This window comes from Erpetoichthys calabaricus, chromosome 7 (assembly GCF_900747795.2).
Source record: "Erpetoichthys calabaricus chromosome 7, fErpCal1.3, whole genome shotgun sequence".
Lineage (NCBI taxonomy): Eukaryota > Metazoa > Chordata > Cladistia > Polypteriformes > Polypteridae > Erpetoichthys > Erpetoichthys calabaricus.
In genome coordinates, this window is record NC_041400.2 from 39282471 (window position 1) to 39308814 (window position 26344).

Here is a 26344-nt window from a genome sequence, read left to right on the forward strand (position 1 = left end):
CTAATTTCTCCATCTGATTCCTATACTCTGTTTCATCCCCCTGATCAATATACCCCATAAGTGCAGAGTCATCTAAGAATTTCTGCAAGTAATATGACCTGATGATATACTGTATTTATAGTCTGAGGTGTACAGATTGATGAGAAAATGAGACAGAGCTCTTCTTTGTAGTGCTCCAGTATTGCTCACACCCATATCAGAAACACAGTCCTTGAAACTCATAAACTGCACTCTGTCTGACAGGTAGTCCATTATCCAGGACACCATAGACTTATCCGCCTGCATATCTATCAGCTTACCACTTAAAAGGGATGGCTGAATGGTACTGAAAGCACTGGAGAAATAAAAAAACATAATCCTCACAGTGCTCCCAGCTTTGTCCGGGAGAAAATAAGCCTTGTGGAACAGATACAGTAATTGCACCCTCCGCTCCAATTTTTATTCAATAAACAAAATGTAGTGGGTCCATGTGGTCTACCACATGAGGACTCGTATAGTCCATGTCAGCCTCTTACAGGTCTTCATTATGTGAGACACAAGTACCACTGGTCTATAGTCATTAGGAGAAGATATGCCTATATTCTTTATAACAGGAATAATGCAGCATGTTTTGCACAGTAGCTGCACTTTCTGGAGTCTATATTACTGGAGAACTACATCACATATGAAACCAAAAAAATAATATAAAGACATGAAAAATAACTCAAAATAAACAAAAACAAAAATAAAATATAAAATATACATAACTACTTTTTGAAACAGGACAGGTTGAAATGACATACCTTACACATTTCTAATTCAATTTGCTGATGAAAGCTCTGGTAACTCTTCTTGACTTGCTGCTTGTCTTTTATCATTATTGTCAACCTATGAAGGGGTCCTGAGTTAAGATCCTCAGCGTGGGATTTCATAATCTTGCTTAACTGCTCTGTTTGTTGAACCATTTGTAACCATGACTGAAGAAAATGAAAAGAAAACAGAAACAAGCTTAGACATACTGTGTTTTCCTCTTTGAGCTTTTAAGCGCATTCTTACCCACAAAGGTATAGCAGTAATATAACGTGATTTCCTCTCAACAGTATGACCTTAAAAGAGATTTCTTTAACATAATAACCTTGCAGTATTGAAATTTGAGAATCTAACAACATTAAAAGTAAGCTCCTTTCAACATTATCATAAACATGCAGATTAAATGGCTGGTATAGGGAGACTGCGAAAGCAATTTCTTTTAAAAAAAAAAAATTAACAAGACATTTTCTTAATTAAGAAAAAAGGACATGAGTTTGTTATAATGAAACCTTTCTACCTCATACAGGCCTGTTATGAGATGATGCAGGGTGAAGGCTGATTTAACTATGTAACTGCATTAAACTAAAATATAAAAAGAGGAACAATTTTACTTGCATGGTGCAGAATAAGCATGTGAATGTGTGTTTATTGTAAGAATAAGTCTGAGTAAGACGCATCAGCATTTTATTATTTTCATGATCTGCCATAGTCTTTAAAAACTTTTACACAGAGCCATTAACTGATTTTGACCTAACTCATTGGGAAAAGAAGAACTAAATACAGTGGTGCCTTGGTTTGTAAGCATAATTCGTTCCGGAAAACGTGCTTGTAATTCAAAGCACTCATATATCAAAGTTAATTTCTCCATAAGAAATAACGAAAACTCAGATGATTCATTCTACCACCCAAAAATATTCATATAAAATGATTAATACAAAATATAAAGTAAAAATACATACAGTAAAACAAATTAACCTGCACTTTACCTTTGAAAAGAATCATGGCTGGTGTGAGGGAGACGACAGAGAGGAGAGGAGGAGGAGGAGGAGGGTTACTATGTGGGATGACTTTCACTCTAACTAACAGAATCACTGCTATCCATCGGTCATTAGTCACTATCCATATTACTAACCGAGAATGCTAAACCGAATGGACGCAGGGACATCCGACCATGGGCCGTAGCCGCAAAAAGACGTACTGCGCAGGCGCCCCAAGAAATGAGGGGCCGCGAAAGGCGGATGAGGGGCCGCGAGAGGCGGCCAAGACTACAGAAAAAAGAAGTGAGCACAGAAAAAAGAAGTCAAAGAAATGAGGCGCCGCGACCACAGAAAAAAGGAGTCAGCACAGAAAAAAGTAGTCAAATGCAGGCGCCGCACGAAACCCATTGCACACGAAACTAGCACACAAAAAAAAAGAAGCCGCTCTCGCACACCTGCAAGCCCCCCCCCCCCACAGGCACCGGACGGGACACACACAAAGAGGACGATTCAACAAGCCCCTGGCACACAAAAAAAAAGAACCCAAAACCACCCCACCCACCCTACAAGCAACGGACGGGACACACACAAAGAGGAGGATTCAACAAGCCCATGGCACACAAAAAGAAAGAAGACACTCGCGCCCCAACAATCCTCCCCCCCCCCCCCCCCCCACACACATCAATAAGAAGTGACACCCAAAGCCCCATTTCTAAAGGAACCGTCCATATTAAACATACGTCATCTCAACACCTTCACACTAGGCAGCATAGGTGGCAGCATAAGTGGATCTCCTTACAATAAAGCACTATTAACCGTTCAACTGCAGAAAAGGCTCCATATTAACAGTGAGTGCGATCCTCTTTATTACTTATCCATATTTCGCATGCTGAGGAACAAACAAGTCATGAATACACGGTCACGGGTACAAAACGATTCGGCTCGGATAACGGGACCAAACACACGGACCCGAATGAAACAACAAAATACACGGCGGCGCATACAACGCGCTTCTGAAACTCCGGGAGAAAAAGTGTCTCGGCTCAAAAAACGCAAAGCTCAAGTAACCCCGTTACAGAGACGTGCCCAAATGGACAGACACAATGAACGTAGACGCATACAGCGCGCGTCTCAAAGTGCTGCATCGAAACAAGCACGAGTAAAAACCGAAAGACCTCGCGTCTCAGACATACAAAAACAGGAGCGAAGAGACAGCATAAATGAAGGCAGACGTCTACAACGCGCATATGAACTGCCAGAAAACAAGCAAGCAAGGCTCCAAAAGCAGAAAGCTCAACTGACCGACATACAAAAACGGACAAGGCTCGATACAAACAATGCACGACGTAGACTGAAACGGACTTTTCGCAAAGCACAGGCGAATCAATTACACCTCCAAAATAGCGCGTCCCAAATACTGGACATGCAACAACACGGCTCTCAAACACCACAAGCAAAACCTGCCCGTCGCGGACATCAACGCCAGACACCTGCTAAACGCTTCCGCCACTTGGCTGACAACGCGTTCAATAATGAGTCCACTATTGAGGAAAATTCATTGGGATTAATGAATGTCATTTGCAATCATTGTCATTCACGTAACTTCCCAGAAGAAACAACTGGCAATACAAATAATGAATTTACACGTTGTTGTCAAAAGGGTCAGATTAGACTGCCTCCTTTACATTCATATCCTGAATATCTACAGAAGCTTCTAACTAACGATGTGCCTAAAAGTAAAAACTTTATGAACTGCATTACATCCTACAATAGTTCATTTGCTTTTGCATCTACCGGAGTACATATCAGGCCACCAAAAGGCAATGGCCCATACTGCTTTCGCATATGTGGACAAATATTGCATCGCATTGGAACAGTGCACCCTGAAACAAATCAACAACACAAATATGCACAAATCTACATCCTAGATCCAGATGAGGCAATCTATCAACGAATGAACCTTCCTGAAAACAAACAATGCACAGAGCTTATAATGAGAAACATCACTCATGTCATAAACAATCACCCATTAGCTAAGTCTATAAAAATGCTACATGAGGTTGAAAAGGAGGCCAATACAAAAGCAACTGCAGAAGGTATAGCAGCAACTACAATTGCTTTAGTCTTGATAAAGGACAAAGAACAAGATCCAAGACGATACAATCTTCCCGTCGTTAATGAAGTGGCAATTGTCTTTCAAAGTAAAGATGGGGAGCCTCCATTTCACCGAGATATTGTTCTACATTTACGTCCTGATAAAACCAACACACCTACATTCCAACGCATACACATTTCTATATGCATCATCCACACCTGCACACTATTCTATATCTAATTCATACATCTCACTCTTTGTCATGCCCCAACGCCAGGGGTTGGCGAGCGAAGCGAGCAGGGGGTGGAGCCCCCTAGTACTTAAATAAAAAAGACACAAAATAAAAAAAAAAATACTTTACGCACTGTAAGGTTTCTAAACTCTTTTGAGACTCCCCCCAATGGGACGACACACAGAAGCGTGTCCCAAAGCAACCACAAGGCTCCCAGCGCTGTTGCAGTTTGCCACAGAAGCGAATCCAAAAAGATCACGGTCATGCTATAAGCGCCTGCCGTCGATGGGTGATGCATGCACGGAACATTACAAATGCAAGGGCACAGTTTTACTTGGCCATTAACCTGGCCCCGACCCTGCCTGATTGCTGTGTCTGGGTATAAGAGAGTGGCAGATCCTGCTACAATAAAAAACTGTGCTGTTCCTGTTTCAAGCTGATTAAAAGCTGGCTTTGCTAAAGTACTGAGACTCAGCTTCATGTTTTGGGGTGCAAGACAGGGACTCACACGTCACTGCACACACACGTGGTCACAATGCTATAGTACATAGTATACGCGCGTACGGATGTTGACTATATGAGTGAGGCACGCCAACTGAAACAAGCATGGGAGACAATTACCCACAATCCCGCAACAAGAGAGAGAATCACCATCGGCTCAGTTGTGGTCACGTGACACTCGACAGACAAAGCGTATATGTACTACTAGTATTACAAGACCTTGCTCATTTATCAAGTTAAAATGTATTAAAAATGTTATGTCATCTTGCAAAACACTCGCAGACTAAGTTACTCGCAATCCAAGGTTTTACTTTAGTTAACTGAAATTAGTATCCCTGTTTGGCAGTGTCTGAACAGACTTGTGGCGAGCATGTGCAAAACATGGCCTAAAGTTCAAACTGAAGTCAGTCTTCTGGTTCGGTGGCATTTATTAGATAAACAAGATAGCCAACACCGATGTTGAATAAGATGACAAAAGTAATCAAAACAGAAAGTCCATATGTCTTTTGATTCGGACATAGTGTGTATAGACTATAATGAACCACTTAATCAAATGACATGGTTACAGTATGATTCAGTTGATTCAACCTGATGTAAAGCTACAAATAAAATGAACATTAGATGAGTGGCAAGTGATAAGTACTGAAGCCTCATTTTGTTTATTCAAATCTTGGTCTTTGTCCTATGGAGCTATCATGTCCTCCTAAGGGCTTTCCTTTCACATCTGCAATATGCATGTTAGGTTAATTAGCGTTTACATTCTTGGAATATGTAAGTGTGAGGGTGAGCAAGTGCATGAACGGGCCCTGCAATGGACAGGAGTCCTGCCTTGAGACATTTCTCACTTTGCATCCAGGGTAGCTGGGAAAGGCTCCAGCCACACATGACCCACAATTGTGTTAAGAAGGTCTGAGAATGAGTGTAAATAATAATAATAATATTGTATAGTATAGTTCATTATAGTACATTAAAACATTTATATTTATTTACATTTAAAAATATTTCTACTTTTCTTGAATATAAAACTTTCTGCCCACTTTTAACTTTTACTTTACTACATTTTCAATCGCAAATGGCTACATTTAACCTGATATATTTTACTGGACACATTCGTTACTGCGAAGTTAAAGCAGAAAACAAAAAGGGTCATTCAGAGAAGCATAATGTTTTATTTAGTCAATCATCAAAAATATAGGCTTCCCCTGCTTTAAGAAAATTCACATATATGAAGAATCTGCAACAATTGTCAAATGAACGTTACTGGCATTACCAACCAACCATTGACATGGCTGTTTCAAGTATACCTCACCACTGTCCACAGAACAGGGCAACAGTGGACATTAGGAACATACAATCTCAGTCTCAGTTATTTCATCAGCTAATGCTAATTCGTTCAGACACTGTCCTCACAGCAGCCTGGTGAGGTGTGCTTGTGCATTCACATGCTGTGGTTCACTCACCCTGTCACATATGTTGCCCAGTGAACTAAGATGCAATTATTAAGATATCTGCTCTCCCTGAATGATGCTGCTTCAAGTTGCAGTTACTTGGTTCATACTTTAGTGATAATAATAATACAACTCACAAGCAAACATAAAGCAGTCTAAATTATTTTACATTTACAAGACTTTTTTGACTATCCATCTTAAAAAAAGGATATGTATCTGTCTGAGTGACCATCCACTTGCTATGTTTCTGTCATTCCAAAAGATGTTGCATCACAAACACTTTTAGCAACAAAATGTATTGTATTTGTTATTTTAATGGATGGTGCATCAAAAACATTAACAAAGCTTTTACGAATCCTATGCCAAATGACATATAACAGAGACATATGCATTGCAAGGTCTGTATTAATTACGAGTAGCACAGCTAGTATACTGTATATAAAATGGGCAGAGACTCTACATTTACTTGTATATTTGATACATCAGTACAATTAATACAAGATACTTTAAAACTTCTACATGAATAGTTTGCTCATTGGCAACATTTTCTTTTGCTTGAGTAGCTTTTCAGAATATTATTTCTGCTTTTACTCAAGAATGGCTGCTAAATCCTTTATACAGCACTGATGCTATGCTATATCTAATTGACAAATGCATTATTTTGCAGATAAATTCAAATCTTGTGCGACAATACCCCGATTAGATTAATCTATTTGGGGTGGTCTATGTTACTGAAGTTTGGTTTGATTTGCTTTCATTTACTAATTTTCACTCTCCTGAAAACTGCACCAGAATTTTTAAAGCATTAAACATGTTCACTGGCATTTATATCTACAAAATGAAAAAAAAATATTGATCTAACCAACCTGGATCTGATTCCAAGGAAACTGTTTTAATACCCACCTTCAACTCACTGTGTGACTCTGCATGAGTCATTTTACCCTGTCTGTGGTCCAAATGTAAAATGTAAATGTGAGTATGTAATAAGCATACGTTTAATATGTCAATGTACTCTGTGCAAATATATCTTATAAATCTGCCTTTTCGTACTCACAAGCACAATTGACACAGAGCCAGATTTAGCACAGGGGTTCACCATATAGAACTGCTAGGCAAGCATTATAATATAAGACAAGACAGACAGACACTACTGGGAAACAGGGAGTCAGACTGAGGACTTTTGTATACTATTTTTGTCTGTCAAAGTGAGTATGAAACTGTATCCTCTTTTGCCTTGTTTGGATTTGCATGATTCACCTAAGTGGGGGGATGCACGTGAAGAAAGAGTATAAAGCCTTGGAACATTGCCCAACACACCTTTGAAGCCGACGGACGGATGGGAGATAACGTCATCCAATCCTGAAAATCCTTCCATTGCAACGGCGAAAATGGCAGACTCTACACATCGGGCTCCCACTCTCGAACTGGTTTTTGCCACTGGCTTCATTCATCTGTTATGCAGTGTAAGCCGTCATTAAACAAAGCTAAGCTATTTCTCCTATGTGATTTCTTACTGCCGTATTACTATGGGAGGGGTATGATTTTTTTATATCATATCTATATTTAGTTTCGGGTTATGTAACACACTGCAATCACAAAATAACTCATTCCTATGGGGGCTAGTGCTCTCTGCTGGATACAAAGTATGTGTGTAAATTACAAAGTGATATGAGATGGTGCCTGTTATAGACAAGTACAATATAAAATAAAGGTTGTTTATTTGACATCATAAATATTTATATTTGACTTTCTAGGCCAGATTAGCTGAAGGGAATGTTCACACATATTCTTGTTTATTATAGAACTAGTCATTTAGCCCGTTACAATAACGGGCGCTAGAACAGAAGTGCATAAACATTAGTAGAAACAGTCTATATTAAATGGCAAGGGACTTTGACCTCCTTTTTGTTGGTTGTATTTTTCTTTCAGCCTTTCTTTTGTTGATGTTTACTTGCTGAGCTGACCGTTCTTCGTGGGCTGCCGCCATGTATTGTGTGTCTTTAATTTTCTGTGACAGTAATACTGTCTTGTACGGCTCTATTCAATAAGGGCGCGCACAAAAAGGCGAACTTCAAAAGGGTGACCTCAATTGAGCGCGGCGAATAAAGGCGTTCGTACATAATTTAGTTCAAATGGCTCTGGAATATGTGAAGAGCAACAAAGGTGCAGATCTTTATTTACACGCGCCTTTATTCGCTGCGCCCAATTGAGGTCGCCCTTTTGAGGCTCGCCTTTTTGTGCGCGCCCTTATTGAAGGATGCCTGTGTGCGCCCTTATTGAAGGATACCGTCTTGTACGTCCGCTGGCTTGTATGTCCGTAATATACCTTTAATTTTCTCTGGCGGTAATACAGGCGTGCGCGTCGGTAATATGCCTTTAATCTCCTCTGACAGTAATACTGGCTTGTATGTGGCTGTAATATATGTCACTGTATCGTGTACCTTTAATTTCCTCTCGCAGCAATACTGGTTTGTATTTCCGTAAAACGCCTCTAACTTTCTCTGACAGTAATATCGCGCATCGCACCGTGCCCCGCGCATGCTCACTTCATCAGAAGACACCCACACACGGACACCTGGATGCACATAGGGATTTTATATACAGTATATAGATAGTAATAATTGCAAACCAACTTTGCCTTCTCTACTGTGCATGAGGGTGAATTTCCTTTAGTAGACGAAATATTCTGTCACCAGTTAGTACAAGGTGGTGCTAATTACTGTGTTTCTAGAGTAAAACAGAAAAGACCAGCTAGTACACAACTTTCAGACTGCAGTTAACCTTAAAAGGAAGAAGCAAGGAAAAAGTGCAATTTTCAGAAGACCTAATGGCTTTCAATCTTTCTTCTACATTCTTTTCCTTCCTATCTCTGTGAAAGCAGCACAGTTGCAAAGTCATTCCTTTTAACGTATAATCTATTAAGACTGTGTCAAATAATAAACTATAGCCTGATTTTTCATAGAGTTCAGCCATAATTCTAAACATACAGTACACAGAGTATGATTCTGTGCAGACAGTATACTGTATAAAATAAAGTTTGATTGATTTCAGTGTAGTTAACTAATTTCAGTTCTTAAACATACTTTTAAAGGATTTCATTGTTTTCACTCTGTGTCTGCCTTTAACACCACATTAATCATGAAGGCTGTCATAATCAGTTAAGTGCCCGTTTGGCAATACAAAGCAGTCAATTCTCTGCACAAAACCCATCCACTCCTAAAATGTTAAACATAGCCAATATCTTTCACTATAACAAGCTCCTAAAGCTGCTAAACATTTACAAAATTTTACTGTTCTCCATGCAGTATTTTCAGTGTGAGACGTCAGTGGATATAAGCTTTTTGTTCCCCAGAAAATTGTTTCACTAGACACATTGCATATTTAAGCTCCATAAAACAGTCACTTGCCTTAGAAGTATTGCTGATGTAATCCACTTGAGTAGAGTTCTCATGCTTGTCTACTTGCTGGATGATATTTTGAAGAAGGGAGGCGTATTCTTTATCACTTTTCACTCGCAATGACATAAACTTTTTCACAGTTTCTAGCAGTTTTATCTCCCAGTCTTGCAGCTTTAGCAGTGCTTCATGAGAATTTCTAAGGTCCCTTCCAAATCCCATTTTCCTTAAGGCACAAATCTTCCTGTAAAATAGGAGATAAGACTTCAATTTAAATTCATGAGAAGTTTTATGACTACTACAACCTAAAAGCAGAGCACTTCTGCTTTAAGTATTCACTTCTGTTAAAAGGAGTAGTCAAACCTTTTAAACATACATTATTATAATGGCTTTCATTTCCTTTCGGAACCTACAAAGTTAATTTTAGGTGAAAGAAGATGCAGGCAGATGTGCTCATTTTCAAAACCTTTTAACTCTTTGTAAAGATCCTCATACATTGTGTATGATTTTGGTGATGTTAAGACAATGCTGGTTAAAACATGTATTGTGGCATTTGTGTGGCTCTTCTCATTCAAAAGGAGAGGAACAGGGGAAGGCTTAAGAAATGGGAAGTTGCTGCTCAAAAGTGCATTAATGGGCACTGAGAAGTAACAGACCACACAGGGAACAAGAGTTGCACATCAGTATGTGCTCTAAATAAAAATTTGAAGTTTAATTTTTTATTTAAAAAACAGTCTGTATCTTTATACATGACACATAAACCTACCATTATGCAGTACAATAATACATTACTTGGTCTCATGCCAGCACTTCTTTGAATACAGGACCCTTAGTGAGCCTATACTTATGGTTACCATTCAGGTACTTGCTAATCAGTTATACCTAATTTAAGTTCATGCTGAACAGTACATCCTTTCTGGTTCATCATACTGTCCTGTGCCCAGCATAGGAATAGGAATAGGGTCTGTCCTCTTGCTCACCCAAACTCAACAACACTGAATTGGACTATGTGCATTTGAGAATATGAGTTACATTGTGCTAGGAAGCAAAAAGAAATGTGACAAATTGACAAGAACATAAAAACATTATTGATGTGAACAGACAATTTTGCTCAACATACAGTAGCTCATTTTTTCTTGTAAACCTAACAGCAAAACATAATATCTTCAGGTCCATTTTTGAAGTTTCCCAAACTATTGATATCCTCCTCCCTACTTGTTAATTCATTACACTTATGCTTTTCTTAGTGAAGAAAAACTTTCTAACATGTGAGTGAAACTTAACCAGCTTCTGCCTGTTCTCCTATGTCCTTATTGATGAACTCTTTTGTTTTATGTAACAGATGGAATCAACTGTACAAGTTACCTTCATAATTTTTAACATTTCTATGATGTCTCCTCCAAACCTCTGCTTGCTTTCACCATTTTCAATCTTTCCTCAAAGCTCACAATATGTAATCCTGTAATCATTTTAGTGGCACTTCTCTGGACTCTCTCTCCACAAAGTGTTCCAGATACTACAGGTGTGGATAGCTTAACAATAATGTCCCCTGACTTGTACATAATAAGATATCCTATTATCGTTCTTAATTGCTTCTATACATTGCCTGGATTTGGACAGTGACCATTCCACTATGCCTCCCAAGTCCTTCTCATAACATTTATTTTCAAGTTTCATAACCCCATAATCTCCATGAACTTTAATGCAAATAGACCTTCCCTTTCATTCTTGCTGATACCTGTCTGTCACAAATCACTCCTGACACTCTTCTCCACCCATTCCACCCTGCCTGCACTCTCTTCTTCACTTCTCTTCCACAATCCCCATTACTCTGTACTGTTGATCCCAAGTATTTAAACTCATCCAACTTCGCCAACTTTACTCCCTGCATCCTCACCATTCCACTGACCTTCCTCTCATTCACACACATGTATTCTGTCTTGTTCCTACTGACCTTCATTCATCTCCTCTCTAGAGCACCTCTCCAGGGTCTTCTCAACCTGCTCCCTATTCTCGCTACAGATCACAATCTCATCAGCAAACATCGTGTATCAATTAATTCTAACAAGGTTCTTGTCAGTGTAACACTGAGCAAGTTTTGTACCCATCTACATCTAATTTTGGAAAATTATTGAAGCACAATCTCCATGTGGACTGTTCACTAGGACTTCTCATGTGTTGCTCAATCTTTTATATAATAACTGCCTTTATTAATTTACCCACTAAACAAATTAAGGTTACTTTTCAACAGTTACTATGTTCAGCCTGATCACCGTACAGTATATATATATTCATAGCATTTGTAGTCTGAAACATGATCTGATTGTATGGGTGGTTACCAAATAAGGGCGAAACACGTGTCGCATTCTCTTTGCATTATTTGACAGTAAAACTATATAACATATACACACACATATATATATATATATATATATTATATATATATTTTTTTATTTTCACCCAGTTTCACCTAGTTTTTCTCTGTCCTGGGTATGACATTAAATTGCGTCCACCCTGCAAACGGTCCACCAACTTGGGGGCCGATGGGAGGATTGGCACTCCAGCCACCATAAAAAAACTTCACTCAGCTCTGAGACGATAGATAGGACTCCTTTCTGCTCTCCACAGGAGTAGCTCTGCTGCAGCCGCCCATAGGAAGGCTGCTTGCATTATGAAGGGGATGCGGGAAAGCCCTCGGAAGCTTCATCCCTGGAAGAGTCAAAACTGCAGGAAAGCCAATGGGGTCAGGCCTGTTTGGGATCGGAACTGGAGTAGTGCAGAGGTGTCACCCATTGCATGTTAAACACTCGGGTCACAATTTGAGGTGGCCTATCTGGGTAGATGTGTGAAATGTCTTGTCTCTCCGGCATGATGATCATCTTCCTCTGCTGTCGGAGGTGCATGGTAAACGCTGCATTTCAGTGGCAGCACTCTCTGAGGTGCGCAGACCTGGGACTGGATAAAACTCTGTAGGTGGGTAAGTTTTTTATTGGTCTGGTCACTCTGACGGCTGTCATACTCAGGGAGTAGCTGTTGCTGTGGCCGATGTCACTTCTATCAACAAGCGTATTATGAGACTCAGAATAAGGCACTCTCTGGATGCGCTGTCTGTTGTCTCAGTGTATGCTCCAACCGCGGTGAGTGGTATTTCAGTGAGGGAGACATTTTATTTGCAACTTCACTCAGAGGTTGATGGGTGCCAGCGTGGTGGCACTCCATTGGGCATGGGTGATTTCAATCTGATCACTGGCACTGACAGAGCTGGCTATGAATATTGTGTCAGTCTCCATAGGACTGGTGACCGTGGTGAAGTGGTTCCATTTTCCTTGACTTTGCAAAAGGTCAGGGGCTGCAGATCACTGGATCCTGGTTCCAGTGTCCTGAGCCACATTGTTGGACTTGGTACTCCAATACTGGTGGTGCAGTAAAGGAGATTCATCGCATCCTCATGGGCAGATGCTGGAGTTTCCTACACAACTTCCAGGTCTGCAGAAGTGCCAAGTTTGTGAATTCTGACCACAGACTTCTGATTGCTGCTCTGAAGATCCAGCTCAGGTCCAGTGGGCTACCACCTACTAGAAGAACGAGGTTGGACCTGGCCAGACTCCAAGATCATGCTGTTTCTAATGAGTTTGCACACAATTTATGTGAGGAACTTACAAACTTGGGTGCGACTGTTGATCCTAATGTCATGTGGGAGACCTTCTGTGACAAGACAAGACAAGACAAGAAGGGCTGTGCTGGTGTTACCAGTGTTCCCAGAAGGAGGTGTTTCATCTCGAAGGGCACCCTGGATATCATCAAGAGGAGTCACAGTGCATGACTTGATGGCAACTATGGTCTGTACCAGGAAATGAGAAGGACAGCTGCGAGAGCTCTGAGGGCAGATAAGGAGGCATTTTTTAGAGGAAGTAACACACCATCTTTAGTCTAAGTGACCCACATCCTGCTTACAGAGGAATCAAAGCATTACACACATCTGAATCGCTGTCATGGCAGGTGATGGAACGGTCCTTATGGGTGACATTGCAGTTGTGATCTGCTGGGCTGGCTAACTTTGAGCATGTCTGCCTGGGGGTATGCCAACCAGGATCCTGTGCTGTTTCGTAGTGTGGTGGGTGTGGCAACGCACTGTATCAGTGCATGCGCCCAAACCTGTCCTGACCTGACCAGTTTGTAGCAATACATGATTCTTAAACAAATTAATTTGGAGGGGGGAGGGGATTTTAGGCAGACCTTCAATTCAAAAGCACAATATTAAGAGAATGTGCCTTTCCTGTTTATATTGTATGCTGGGTTTTCCTGATGTAAGTGTTAATAACATTTAAACATTTTGTAGATTACAAACGGATAACGGATATGTGAATTATACGACTGAGTTATGTGAGAATTTTTACTCTTTTTTCCATGGATGTTTTTCACATTGTTAATCACTGTCCAGCGTTGGCCAATGTTGGATCCCATTCTTTTAGAATCGTTGTTATGTATTTTCTCTGTGAAAATATGAGACTAAAAATTTTTCTTGCCCACCCTTATAAACTACATGGTATTATTTAAAAAATAAAAAATGTATCATTTTGAGTGGAATATTCCTATACTATTAATGTACTATGTCTTTAAATTTTCCACTATTCCTTGAGTTTTGTGGGTGGAACCCCAGGACTTCATTGCCACTGGGGTCCACTGTCTACATTTATACTGAAGTCAAAGAAAAGGTTCTAGCATTGGTTCATTGAGTGTGTTGGAGATTTTGTAATTATTGTTCTCTTTGGATTTTCTGGGTTTTTTTTTATGTTTTCGCTTCTGTTTTTAGATTTTACTCTTATATCACATACTGTATTGGGATTTGTTCACTTTAAATGAACTTGTTAGGTAAGTTCTTTTTGACTTAGTTTTGACCTTTTCACATTTTTTGTATTATTGAATAAAAAATTAATTCTTCATTTCATAAAGAATCATTGTTTAGACTTGTCTCATCTAGCCAGAGGTTATATACCGTATTTTTTGCACCATAAGACGCACCTGACCATTAGACGCACCTAGGTTTAGAGGTGGAAAACAAGAAGAAAAATATTCTGAACCAAATCGTGTACTAAAAGTTTAATAAAATATAGCAGAATAATATTTCAACCATGTAAATTCAACAGCGGAATTAAGAAACATCATCACTGTCATTAACAAATAAGGAGAGACTTTTAAGGTTCAAGCACTCTTCTAGTTTTATGGAAACCCCAAGAACTCCTCATTGCTAGTGTCAGAATTTATGAAGCTCAGTTGCTCACAATCACTTTGCAGGAGCACATACCTATCATCACGCGTTATAACCTGTCCAAAGCCACCAGGGGACAAAGCACGTTTGGACCAATGCTCCCTGAAGTTATATCGCCAGTCTATATTTGTAATGCCACAAAGCCCTTCATCTCGTGTTTTGTTGTGGGTTTCCAGTTTGAAAAACGAGAATGAGGTGCAAGCACAGCCCTCGATTCAAAAAAATTGCTCGGCATACCTGTTTGTCTCGTCTGACAGTAGCTGAAAGGCAGCTTCAGGAAAGAACAGCCTGAAGTAGTCCAGCGGCTGGTAATCTGTCGAGTCCAACAGCAAGCCATACTGTCTTGTGAAGTCCGGTAGCCAGTTTGGCTCCCACGGATCAATGTCTAGGTATTCCTCCCACACGAACCTTGCCATAGGTGCACGAATGCGCTCAGCTGGGGCGGCATCGGCTGATGTCCCGATCAGCTGATGCCAGTTCCTCACTCTCTTGTTCGATCTCCTGATCACTCTCAACAAAAGTCCGACTCAGTGATAATGCACAAAACATTTGTTTTCTGCACTCGTTTCGCTCCCTCTTGAGATGTCGATGCCATCTTGCCATTGTTTACATTTGTTTACATTTCGTAACTCACGCACACGCAAGGATTAGATGCCGAGTCAATGAGTCTAACATTCCTCCAAGCACAGAGGGAATGCCTGTAATGTAACAGTGAGTTTTGTCGCCCTCTACCCCTGGATGTCGACTTTTGTCAGGTAATACACATCATGGTCTGTGACGCAATATTCACTCCATAAGACGCACAGACATTTCCAACCTTCTTTTGGGGAAAAAAACGTGCGTTTTATGGTGCGAAAAATACGGTAGTTCCTCTCCTTTGAAGGATATTTTGGTGCATTTTTTAACTTTTAAGCCAGGACCCCTTTGTAGGCCTCAGCAAGCCAAAGCCTGTATGTGGTTTTTAGGGGCTAGCTGTACCTATACCTATACCTGTGCAAACTGGTGAAGGCCCTGGCCTGCTTTATGGAACTTTTAGTTAACAGAGCACTTTTTCGTCACATTCGTGTGTTCACTACACAAATACTAAAGTGAATACATTCACCAGTTATAGCAAAGTTACATATATAGTATTTTCATACAGCTTAGATTAGTGTAAAAAGTTGTAAATCAGACGGACATTTAAGTTTCACCAAACTTTCAAATTTAATCTTCAGTCCTTGACTTGTAAATATCTATAATAAAACAAAGTATTCAAAGTATAAGTGCATTCTGGATGGTTTCCCAGATTCTAGGGTTAGGTAAAAGCTGCTGATGCAAAGCTAAATTGATAAAATGGCTGCAATTCAATTTCATCACATATAATCTTGGTTAAAAATATGCTCCTAAGAAAACAGAGTCAGTGGACAATGCAAAGCAGACGTAAAATATGAGATAAAATACCCTTCACAATAGCAAACTACAGCACCACTACAAATACTCTGAATTCAGAATGAGAAAATAACACTTTTGTAAGAGTAAAGATGACTCATTCTCTGGACTGAATATTATACTTACCCTGGTAAAACTACCTGTAAACAAATACTTTGCGTTTATATCTATACCTTTTAGCAAACATCCTCTGGAGGAAATACTTACAAATCACACACAATGGATGATCTTTGAAGATTTCAGACTCAGGTTGCACTAAAATTTTGCATTTCACTTGTCAGCCTTCCATCCTTGGCATAACTGCTACATGACATTTGCTATCTACCATAACATCCAATGTTACATTTACCTCAGGGCACACCTTTTGCATCACTTCATGAAAGAATAACTTACTTTGTATAAGGAAGCTCTGCCTAGATTTTTCTTCACTAGTGCATATCCTTCCATTTTATGAACCAGCTCATTCAGTTCAAGGTCCTAGAGAACCAATATCCTTGTGTTATCAAATGCAAGGCAGGGAGAAACCCTTCACAAGTTACATGTTCATCACAGGATGCACCCCTTCATACATGCAGAATCACTCATACTCAACCACATCAAAGTTGCTAAAAAAAAACTAACACATGCCTTTTAAGATTAGAGAAAACCCATATAGACACAGGGGAGAAACAGGCAAACTCCATATAAACTTAATTAATATAATACGTACAGTAAACCTGCCTGAAAGAAAAGAATGCTTAGTTCAAATCCAAAACAACTGTGATGTTTTCACATTTAAAAATAAATGGGAAAACAAATGATTTGGTGGCATGGAGGTAAAACAGGCGATGCTGTAGTCTAATTGCCTTTATTGGAACTGGAATTTAATTCAAGTTCCCAGGCAACACACCTTCCATGTGTACATCTCTCCAGTTTTGATGTCACTACACTGGTTACCTGTGTCATTCAGGATTGACTTTAAAATTCTGCTTGTGGTTTATAAAGCCTTAAATAATCTCGCCCCATCTTATATATTGGAATGTCTGACAACCTGATCCTCAAATGAGTGTCTCCTTAGAATTCCAAGAGCAAAACTTAAAAGAAGTGGTGAGGCGGCCTTCTGCTGTTATGCACCTAAAATCTGGAATAGCCTGCCAATAGGAATTCACCAGGCTAATACAGTGAAGCACTTCAGAAAACTGCTTAAAACACATTATTTTAACATGGCCTTCTCATAACTTCACTGTAATTTAATCCCGATACTCTGTATATCCAATTCATTATAATAACTATTCATGGTGGCTCTAAAATCTGTACTAACCCCTACTCTCACTTCTGTTTCCTTTTCCGGTGTCCTTTTGGTGGTGACTTGTGCCACCACCATCTACTCAAAGCACCGTGATGTTCCAACAGTGAGAATGCAAACCTGGTCTGCATGACCATCATCATCAAGTCCTTCCGTGAGAACCCTAAATACAAAGAGGACTATTTCATTTATGTTAGGTAGAATGCCCAGAGGGGACTGGGCGGTATCGTTGCCTGGAACCCCTGCAGATTTTATTTTTTTCTCCAGCTGTCTGGAGTTTTTTTTTGTTTTTTCTGTCCCCCCTGGCCATCGGACCTTACTCTTTTTCTATGTTAACTAATGTTGTCTTATTTTAATTTCTTATTTTGTCTTTTATTTTTCTTTTCTTCATTATGTAAAGCACTTTGAGCTACTTTTTCGTATGAAAATGTGCTATATAAATAAATGCTGTTGTTGTTGTTGTGTGCATGTTTTCCCAGTACTCACAAAAATCCTTGCAGCTAAAGGGGACTTTCCACTACTTTGACTGGAGTCTCTAAATTAGCACAATGAAAGTAGATTTAGGCCTGCAGATGAGGTCACACAGTCATAGAATGTTGTCCCATGCTGCCCAGCACGTATAACCAACAGGATAAGCCTTGGTTATCCTGGCAGTCCAACAACAGGAAAACACTAGTAAAGACAGTGGAGTGAACAAGTGAAATTCTTATACCTGCTACATTCATCAGGAAATTAGAATTTAAATCAAAAGCCCTTTCTCTGGTATTTTCTTAAAATATGTACAATTACATTTTGCTGTCCTCACTGTAACCCCTAACATTCTCACTGAAGCCATTTTGCCCTCAGCTTCAATACAGTCTTTCATTTGTCTGTCAAGAAAAAGTGCTTTGGTTTCCCAGCTCCCTAAAGCTGTAATTTGCACTTGTTCACATTTACTGAAAATTCATAGGTTGGTACAGTATATGGTTAGTGAAAACGAATACTAGAGAGAAGCCTACAGGATCTCATAGTAGAAACTGGTTATTTGTTGCACAATGTACACAAAACCTATTAAGGATTCATTTTTAAATTTTGGAAATTAAAACAATATGTACTATAGATGTTCAGAAAAAAAAAACAAGCACAGTATATACAATACAAAACCATTAGAGTTCTTACTGAGTGCCATGACAGTGATACTTTATACAGTAAGTAACCAATATGCAACAAAGCCCCATGAAGAGTGTGACCTGACTAGCTTCATTCGCTCAATGAGACCTCAACCAAGCAAGACTGTAGAGGGTCACTAACAAAGATGCAGCAACGTCCAAGAATTGTACCAGTAGATAATTAGCAACCAATCTATTATGTTTAAACCAGGGCTTCCCCTGGTTTATGTTTATATTCCTTTTTTTATGCCTTTTTAGTTCATTCTTAATTCTTTAATTATTACTGTTTGTGCTAATATTGTTATTTATGTTTATTGTTTATATAATTAGGTATTTTTGTTTACTATTTAGTTTCTGTGTGTGAGAATCTGTTCTACTGTGTTCCTTTTATATGGGTGGTTCCCCAAAAGGCAAAGGCCTAGGACGTCCCCCAGTTCTAAAAAGACTGAGGAGTTAGGCAGCTAAATGCAGTGCATTGTATTCACTGGGCATTGGTGAGTTCTTTTGTGTTTTTGCTTATTCTTCTTATTAGATTACTAGATTACTGCTCCATCTTGCTTTGTTTATTGACAACTATATTTGGATTGTGTAATGGGTCTCTATTTGGTACTGGGGTGCCCATTTTTAAGCAACTCTTTCCTATTCTTTGAGTTATGTTTTGATATACAAAGGATCTTTGAAATAATCTTTTTATTTATAAACATTCTTTGTTTGCCCTTTTTATCTCCTGGCCAGGGGTTTACAGTCATCCCTTCTTTCTCTAACAAGGCATTTTTGTATAATCGGAACATTTAAGAATATATTTTTGAACTTTAATTTAGAAGTACATTTTGGCCCAAGTAGGCCGAAGAAAGTCAGTCTTGACGGATCTCCTGCTGCCTTTCACTGTACCCCCTCTGGGCAGGCAGGTGGAGATTCTGGCCATTTTGCAGGTGTCATATCACTTAGGCCATTTAGAAGGAGAGGCTCATTATATAATCGGAGTGAGAAACACATCTTGTACTAAAGAATGATTGGTTGTTAAAGTAAATAAAGCCAGCTGGACCCAATGCAGGTGAAACACAGCTGTAAACAACCTGAGAATGTGAAATAATTTTAGCAGCTTTTCTAAGTAGGAAAGCTAAGCTGATGACATATACGGACCCACTGCACATCTCAGTGTTGTACTAGATCAATAGCAAGTCTATTAAAATTATAATTCTACTTTAACTATTTTTTATATTTCAGAATAATGTAAGCAACCTTCAGAATTGTTCTGCCATTAAGGGATCCACAATGGTGGCAAGGAAAAATTCAACACAAGTTTCAAACTAAATCTCTGTTTTTACCTGTATTTAGTGTATGGCTGAACCCAAATGTGCCAATCTTTATGCCATTTACATTGCAAAATTAAATATACAAAATAGCTCAGGCACTTTTGAAACATAGTAAATGGCTCAAATTTTACTAAATATAACGTGTTAAGAGCAACACATTCTTACATTGACATACATTTACTGTTAAAATTAAGTTGGTAAACACCAATTTACAGTGCTCGTTTTGAAGAGAACAGAGACTACATATATCAGTACTAAAGGCAGCACAAATTTGGGTAGTATGGGAGCAACCGAGATGCAGTCTTCAAAAGTGTATTGAGTGCATCAATGAAAGATTTAATTACTGCAGCTAGGATTATTTCTGTACTAGAGCTAATTTTGTAGGAAGGAACATCTGATCAGTTATGCGAGACACCATGAAATCAAAACAACAAAGACGATTTTAATAGGTATTCTAAAATAATCAGAAAGAAGACAGAGACCTTATTAATCAGCTAATGTTTCCCGAATGTAAAAATGCTGACATAATCTCAAAACACAAATGTCATGTAAATAACAAAATGGCTTCTGGATTATGGAGGAGTATTTTGGACAAAATGAAATAAACAAATAAATGCATTGTGACATATGAGAATAAATAAAGAACAACAAAATGTGACTACTGGGCATGTCATGAAATATATGTATTTTGTATTTTCTTTATATATGTATTTAATTATTTCTTCATTTATTTCCATGATACCACATGCACCATGTAATACACTTTAAAATGAAAACTGTAATTTTCACCCATCAATATACAGGGCTTAGTGATTGGTACAGTAATTCTGAGAAACCCACCTGTAAGAGCTATGAACTACAGGATTCCCCAAGGAATGCTCAGATTGTGATTATTGAGTCTACAATGGATATGAGTGTGAGAAAAAGTTCCCAAGAATTACTGTGTACTTTAATTCAAGAAACTCCAAATTTACAACAGACTCCAAGTGTCTGATGTAAATGTGGCAACTGAAATCCATCCACTCTACTGACAATTCATCCATCAAAAACACTTACTCACCAAAGTCCATCCTCTCAACTTTAACAGTTTTTTTTCTGACATATTTAATATTACATCAGCATCTCAAATAAATGAACAAATAATTTAATCTGCCTTAATAAAAGGACAAGGGTCTGTGTGTGAACACTGTGTGTGTTTCTGTATCTTAGCGTTCAGCTGGTTGCTAGGTTTCTGTTATATGCCATTTAGTGTGGGAGTTGTAAAAGCATTGCTAATGTTTGTGATGTGCCATCTGTTGAAATGAAAATTACAATGGATTTTATTACTACATGCATTAATACTTTTCAATAGATGGTGAACTGCAAATATTAACACTGAACACGTCCAAAAGAGAGCAACTCCTGGAAAGACAGAAATGAGCTTATCCACCTTATTAAAAGGACAAGTGTCTGTGTGTGCATGTGTGTCAATGCATCTGTATGTCTATCTGGTTGTTAGAGTTAAGCAGAAAAATATAATATAGGGGGAAAAAAAGTACAGAAGAATGGTCAAGAAATTAAAAATGAAAGAAAAAAACAACTATCAAATAAGGGTCTAAAATAAGAAAATGGGACTCACTGGCCTAACCACCAACAGTTGCATTATAACAATTTTCATATACCCCCTTGTGCCTCATGAATGAGGTTTATAACTGTAATGTTAATGACTGATAACATTGTGTAGTGGGCAATGGATGAGTGAAAATAATGACAAATTGACGCACATCCCTGACATAACCAGGCTTGAGTTACTAAACCAGGCCAATGTCGTAGCGACCACTGCTGTATTTTCCCAGCAAAACATTTCAACTATAAGAGAGGCTAGTTTGGTAAGCAAGGATGTGAGAGAGAGTGAGGCAAAAATGGGAAGTTCAGTTTGAAACGGAAAAGGCCGCCGTGAAGGAAAGGTTTGCATTATTATATCAGACCAAACGGGCAACCCATGTATCCAATAAAAAAAATGACATCTATGTTGATTATTTTGATTTCAACCTGTCTTAGATGGGTAGCACAGTTAGTAAATAAGTAAAGAAATAAGCAACAAAAATACATGTACTTTTGTGACAATAACTTATGCTAACATATCATTTCTAGTATTTATTTATTCCCATTCACGATATATTTTCTTACTTGCATATCACTAATTTATTTAATTTTGTAAACATAGTGGGCAGCCCTGATTTGAAAAGTCTTGTCACACCAACAGCTACTATATACAGAGTAGTAAGTGAAAGCATCCTGGTTTATGCAGCCTTTATTTCCAGATAGGGGATATCTACAGTTGTTTTTGTTCCTCCATTATCCTTATCCATCCTAACTTAACAGTTTTCCTAAATGCGTGACTTAAAAAAGGAACAAGAGTTTAAACACTTACAACGACTGCTCACATCATTGAACTCTAGAAGCACACATAACAAATGCCTTATTTTAAATGAACTGGCAACCTTATTGAATAAAATTGCCAAAAACGTTAATCTTTCATTTCTTTGAAATGGCAAGGCCAACCTGAAAGGGTAATTCTCAAGTCTGAGACCAGAAAAATTCATCAGTTATTGTAGCCCTGTCATTAAAACTCATCATCCATGCTGGGCAGCGTGAAGTATCATTTATTATAGAAACAGCCATGAAAGTTTGCAGCAGTCTTAAAAAATTAAAACAAAACATGAAACTTCTGTCTAGAATGGTTACATTTTAACATCCAGACTTTGATGGGAATAATATAATACATAAACTCAAGCAACTTCACCATATTATTATTCTAAAAAATAATATTCCACAACACAAAGACCTGCAGCTTAGGTTAAAATTTGGAGGTAATGGTACGTTTTTGTCTTATTGTTTTTTGTTGAATTAGTTGTGCCATGACTCTGTCACTTGCTTCTTTTCTCTGTTGACTAGTCTATTACTTCAAAATAATTTTTAAATATCTAACTGGACACGCCTGAACAGGAACGCAACCAAAAGTGTACTTTGTTATAGTGCTGGGCGGTATACCGGTTCATACCGAAAACCGTTTTTTTTTTTTTTTTATGATATGGATTTTTCTTATACCGCAACACCGGTTTAAATTGCCTAAACGACGTTCGGAATGTGGCGCAGCGGGAAACTGTTCAAGTGGGGACCTTTTTCACTGCTACACTGCTAAACACATATTTGTTGCACTAGGGCTCTTTTTCACTGCTACACCACCAAATAGTGGGCGGTAGCATAGGTATATGGAGGACTATTTCGGACAAAATTAAATAAATAAATGCGCAAAAAAATTAAAGTTCTGTGAAATGTGAAAAATGGACAGAGGGCATTCCGAAACTGAAGCCGATGATAAAGTTGAACATGAACAACAGAAGAACTTTTGCCGAAAAAAAGGAGTCACGTCCATCGCCTGGAGATACTTTAGTTTTAAAAGGTCAGATGTGTAAATACTGTTTCTATACTACTGGATAATACTGCAAGCCAAGTTGTACTTGTTTTTGTACTTGCTAGTGTATGTTTTGCTTGTATTCATCCTGCGATGTGCTGGCGACTCGTTCAGAGATGGGCGCAACTCTGAATGGATGGCATAATTAAACATGTATAACGAAGATATTTTTAAAGTTCTGAACACTCCGTCAGCTAAGTTAATAACTAGTTTTAATTTCACAAAGACGTTTATCGTGTGGTGATTGGTAATGTGGAGAAAGAAAAAGGAAAGATAGGAACTGGGGTTTTGGTAGAGAGCAGGAATATCATGAAGTGAATAGATTCTGTGCGGTGATTGCTGCAGACGCCTGCTCTTAGTGCGGAGGAAGTCAGTTTAAGAAGCGTAGTGATTAACGACTGGGTCGGGGAACACTTAACACAAAGTATTTGATGTGCTGCATTAACTTATGACGGGGTTTGAGAAAATCTAGTAAATTAAACAATGATTTTAGGATGAAGTTTAGTTTACAACATTCTACATTAATTATAAAATAAACTATGAGAATAAAGTGGAAATGTCGACTTTAATCTTGACATAAGTGTCAACTTTAAAGTGGAAATGTCAAGAATAAAGTCAACATGTCGAATTTATTCTCGACATATAGTTTGTTTTTTTCTTCCGTGTCCATATTTTTTTTTCTTCACAGTGGCCCTAATGCGCTTCCATAGGGCTATACCACAAACAGCATTACAAATGCAAGTTGCAGTTTTATTATTTATGTATATAGCTTAGCTTGAAGCAAGGTCCATATTAATGCAGTTTGCCTAAATGATGGTACAGTTGGTAAGATGTCATCACCAAGTTGCACTTGTTTTATTTTATTTTAATTTGGTGAATACTGTGTAATGCACCTGGGCTTGAAGCCTTGAAGTAATGGTGCAACTATCAGTAATACTATTTTGTATTTTATTGTTATTATTTATTAGTTTAAATATTATGCAGTTTAATGATGGTAAAATTGTTTAAAAAGTCACTTTAACATGTCAGTGGACAGAGATTGTTAACATTAACAGAAAGAGTAGTTGGTTTACAAAAAATATTTACTATTTATTCCTTTTCTAAGACGTGTTCAGTGCAATCCAACTTTTGACAAACACCTCTGGATATTTTACTAAGTCTAAATGCCTCTTTGGATGGTTGAAAATATGTTGTCAAAATCATAGTTTAAGCTTTTGCAAAATTTGTTCAATTAAAAGGTTCTATATTTTGACTGCATCTGTCATGCAATGTGATTCCTTCTCTTTAGTGCCACCCCCTTGAAAACTATCACTTTATGGGGCCATGCAAACCTGGATTAATACTTGTGTGCACATTAAAATGTCTTTTTGTACGATGTACAATTCTCATAACAGTCGACTAGGTTATTCTTAGCCAGTCTACTGCAGTAATTGCAGTGGAAAATGTGGTTAACATCCACTCATGCATGGGGGAAAAAATACCATCTAATACCGTGAAACCGGCAGAATTTAGAAAAATACCATGATATAGAATTTTGGTCATACCGCCCACATCTACTTTGTTATGTTTTCTTTTAAATAAGTAAACCATAGAAGACTTTGAGGAATGCACTGGGGAAAGGCATGGGTAGAAGTAGACATGAGGAAACTTCCAACTTTCTTCCACTTGCTGGAAGAAGGACTGGGAATGGGTCTGTGTGAGTGGCCTGGTGAGCTACACTGGACTGGTGGATGTAAGATGGGTGCACAGCTTCAAGGACTGTTCTTGATCACTTCATTTGTCAAAGCAGGTTTACATAAAGTTGTTTTGCACTTGCCTGGTGTCTGATAGTTGATGGCCTTGTCAAACAGATCTTAGATTGAGACTAAGCTAATACAAGAAACCAATGTTGCAATTCCTTCATGAAAAACAAAAGCACATAAAACCATGAAGTGCAATGACAGAGGTATTAAATAAGAACCCTGTTCAATGAAAATCTGTACTACGACTTGTGACACTAAGCCAGCCATGTTTTCTTTAGAAGAACTGACATTTCAGATTTAGCAAAAACAAGAAACCAATTTGGCAATTCCATCATGAAGAACTAATGCAAATAAAACCACAATGTGCAACAGCAAAATTATTAAAAAAAAGAGTCCCATTCGTTGAAACCCCGTACTACGACTTAAGACAGAAAGTTGGGTAAGTCTGCTTTAGAAAAATTGCAATTCTTAACCAAATGACAAGAACAACAAAGAATAGGAAATGTCCAGGCTTACCATTAAATGATACTAGTATTTTATTATGACTGATCTTAAATCCTGAGATAACCCCTATATCATAATCACATAATCCCCAAAATTCAGGATAGTGAACAAGGTTTGCTCACAAGTGTGTACTTCATGGAAGCATCTGCACCTTTTACAGAAGATAAGGGGCTAGCTGTGCTACGTTCAAATCATCTACATTTTGCATACCAATGCAAGTAAAAACATGGTGATTTTTCATAATATTATAATTGTTGCAAATTGAATCAAGTTTGGTATGGTGTTTTTTTCACCCACCATGGGAAAATTAAATGATGGAGCTAATTATTTATCATTTGCATTTTCAGGGACTCATATTTGAACCTGTGAAGATTCAGCAGGTGGTGAGGATAAATGAATATCCTGTAACACTGACTTAGGTTACATGTTAGAATTTTTTTATTCAAAATGGTTTTCTTAAATTATTTCTTAAGTAAACTTTGCTTTAACATATTTTACTACAAATTACTATAGTTACATGAAAGCTAACAGGCACAAACATTGCTCAAGAAGAGTAAGACATAATAAAACAAAATTAATCAGGTCACTTTAAGGTCAGTTTTCAAAATCATTCAGCTATGGGATTTCAGGATTCTCTTGATAATGACAACAACATCAAATATTATCAGTAATAAGCAAAGTAATCCACAATGATTTGGTAACTTCAGACTCACCCAAAGCTTTACTCCCGATTTATTTTTCTTTTAAAAAGAAGCAGG

At 38.2% G+C, this 26344-nt stretch overlaps 1 protein-coding gene across 2 annotated transcripts in view; it reads right to left on the reverse strand.

Moving 5' to 3' along the window:
• fer (fer (fps/fes related) tyrosine kinase) overlaps positions 1-26344 on the reverse strand; it is a 396648-nt gene that overhangs the window by 307546 nt on the left and 62758 nt on the right. For both annotated transcript variants that reach the window (XM_028804820.2, XM_051929595.1), the window contains exons 2-3: positions 9450-9681; positions 783-956 (exon numbers count right to left, since the gene is read on the reverse strand). In XM_028804820.2, coding sequence (XP_028660653.1) covers positions 783-956; positions 9450-9659 — 384 coding nt within the window. In that variant the 5' untranslated portion in view covers positions 9660-9681. The remainder of the gene's footprint in view (positions 1-782; positions 957-9449; positions 9682-26344) is intronic.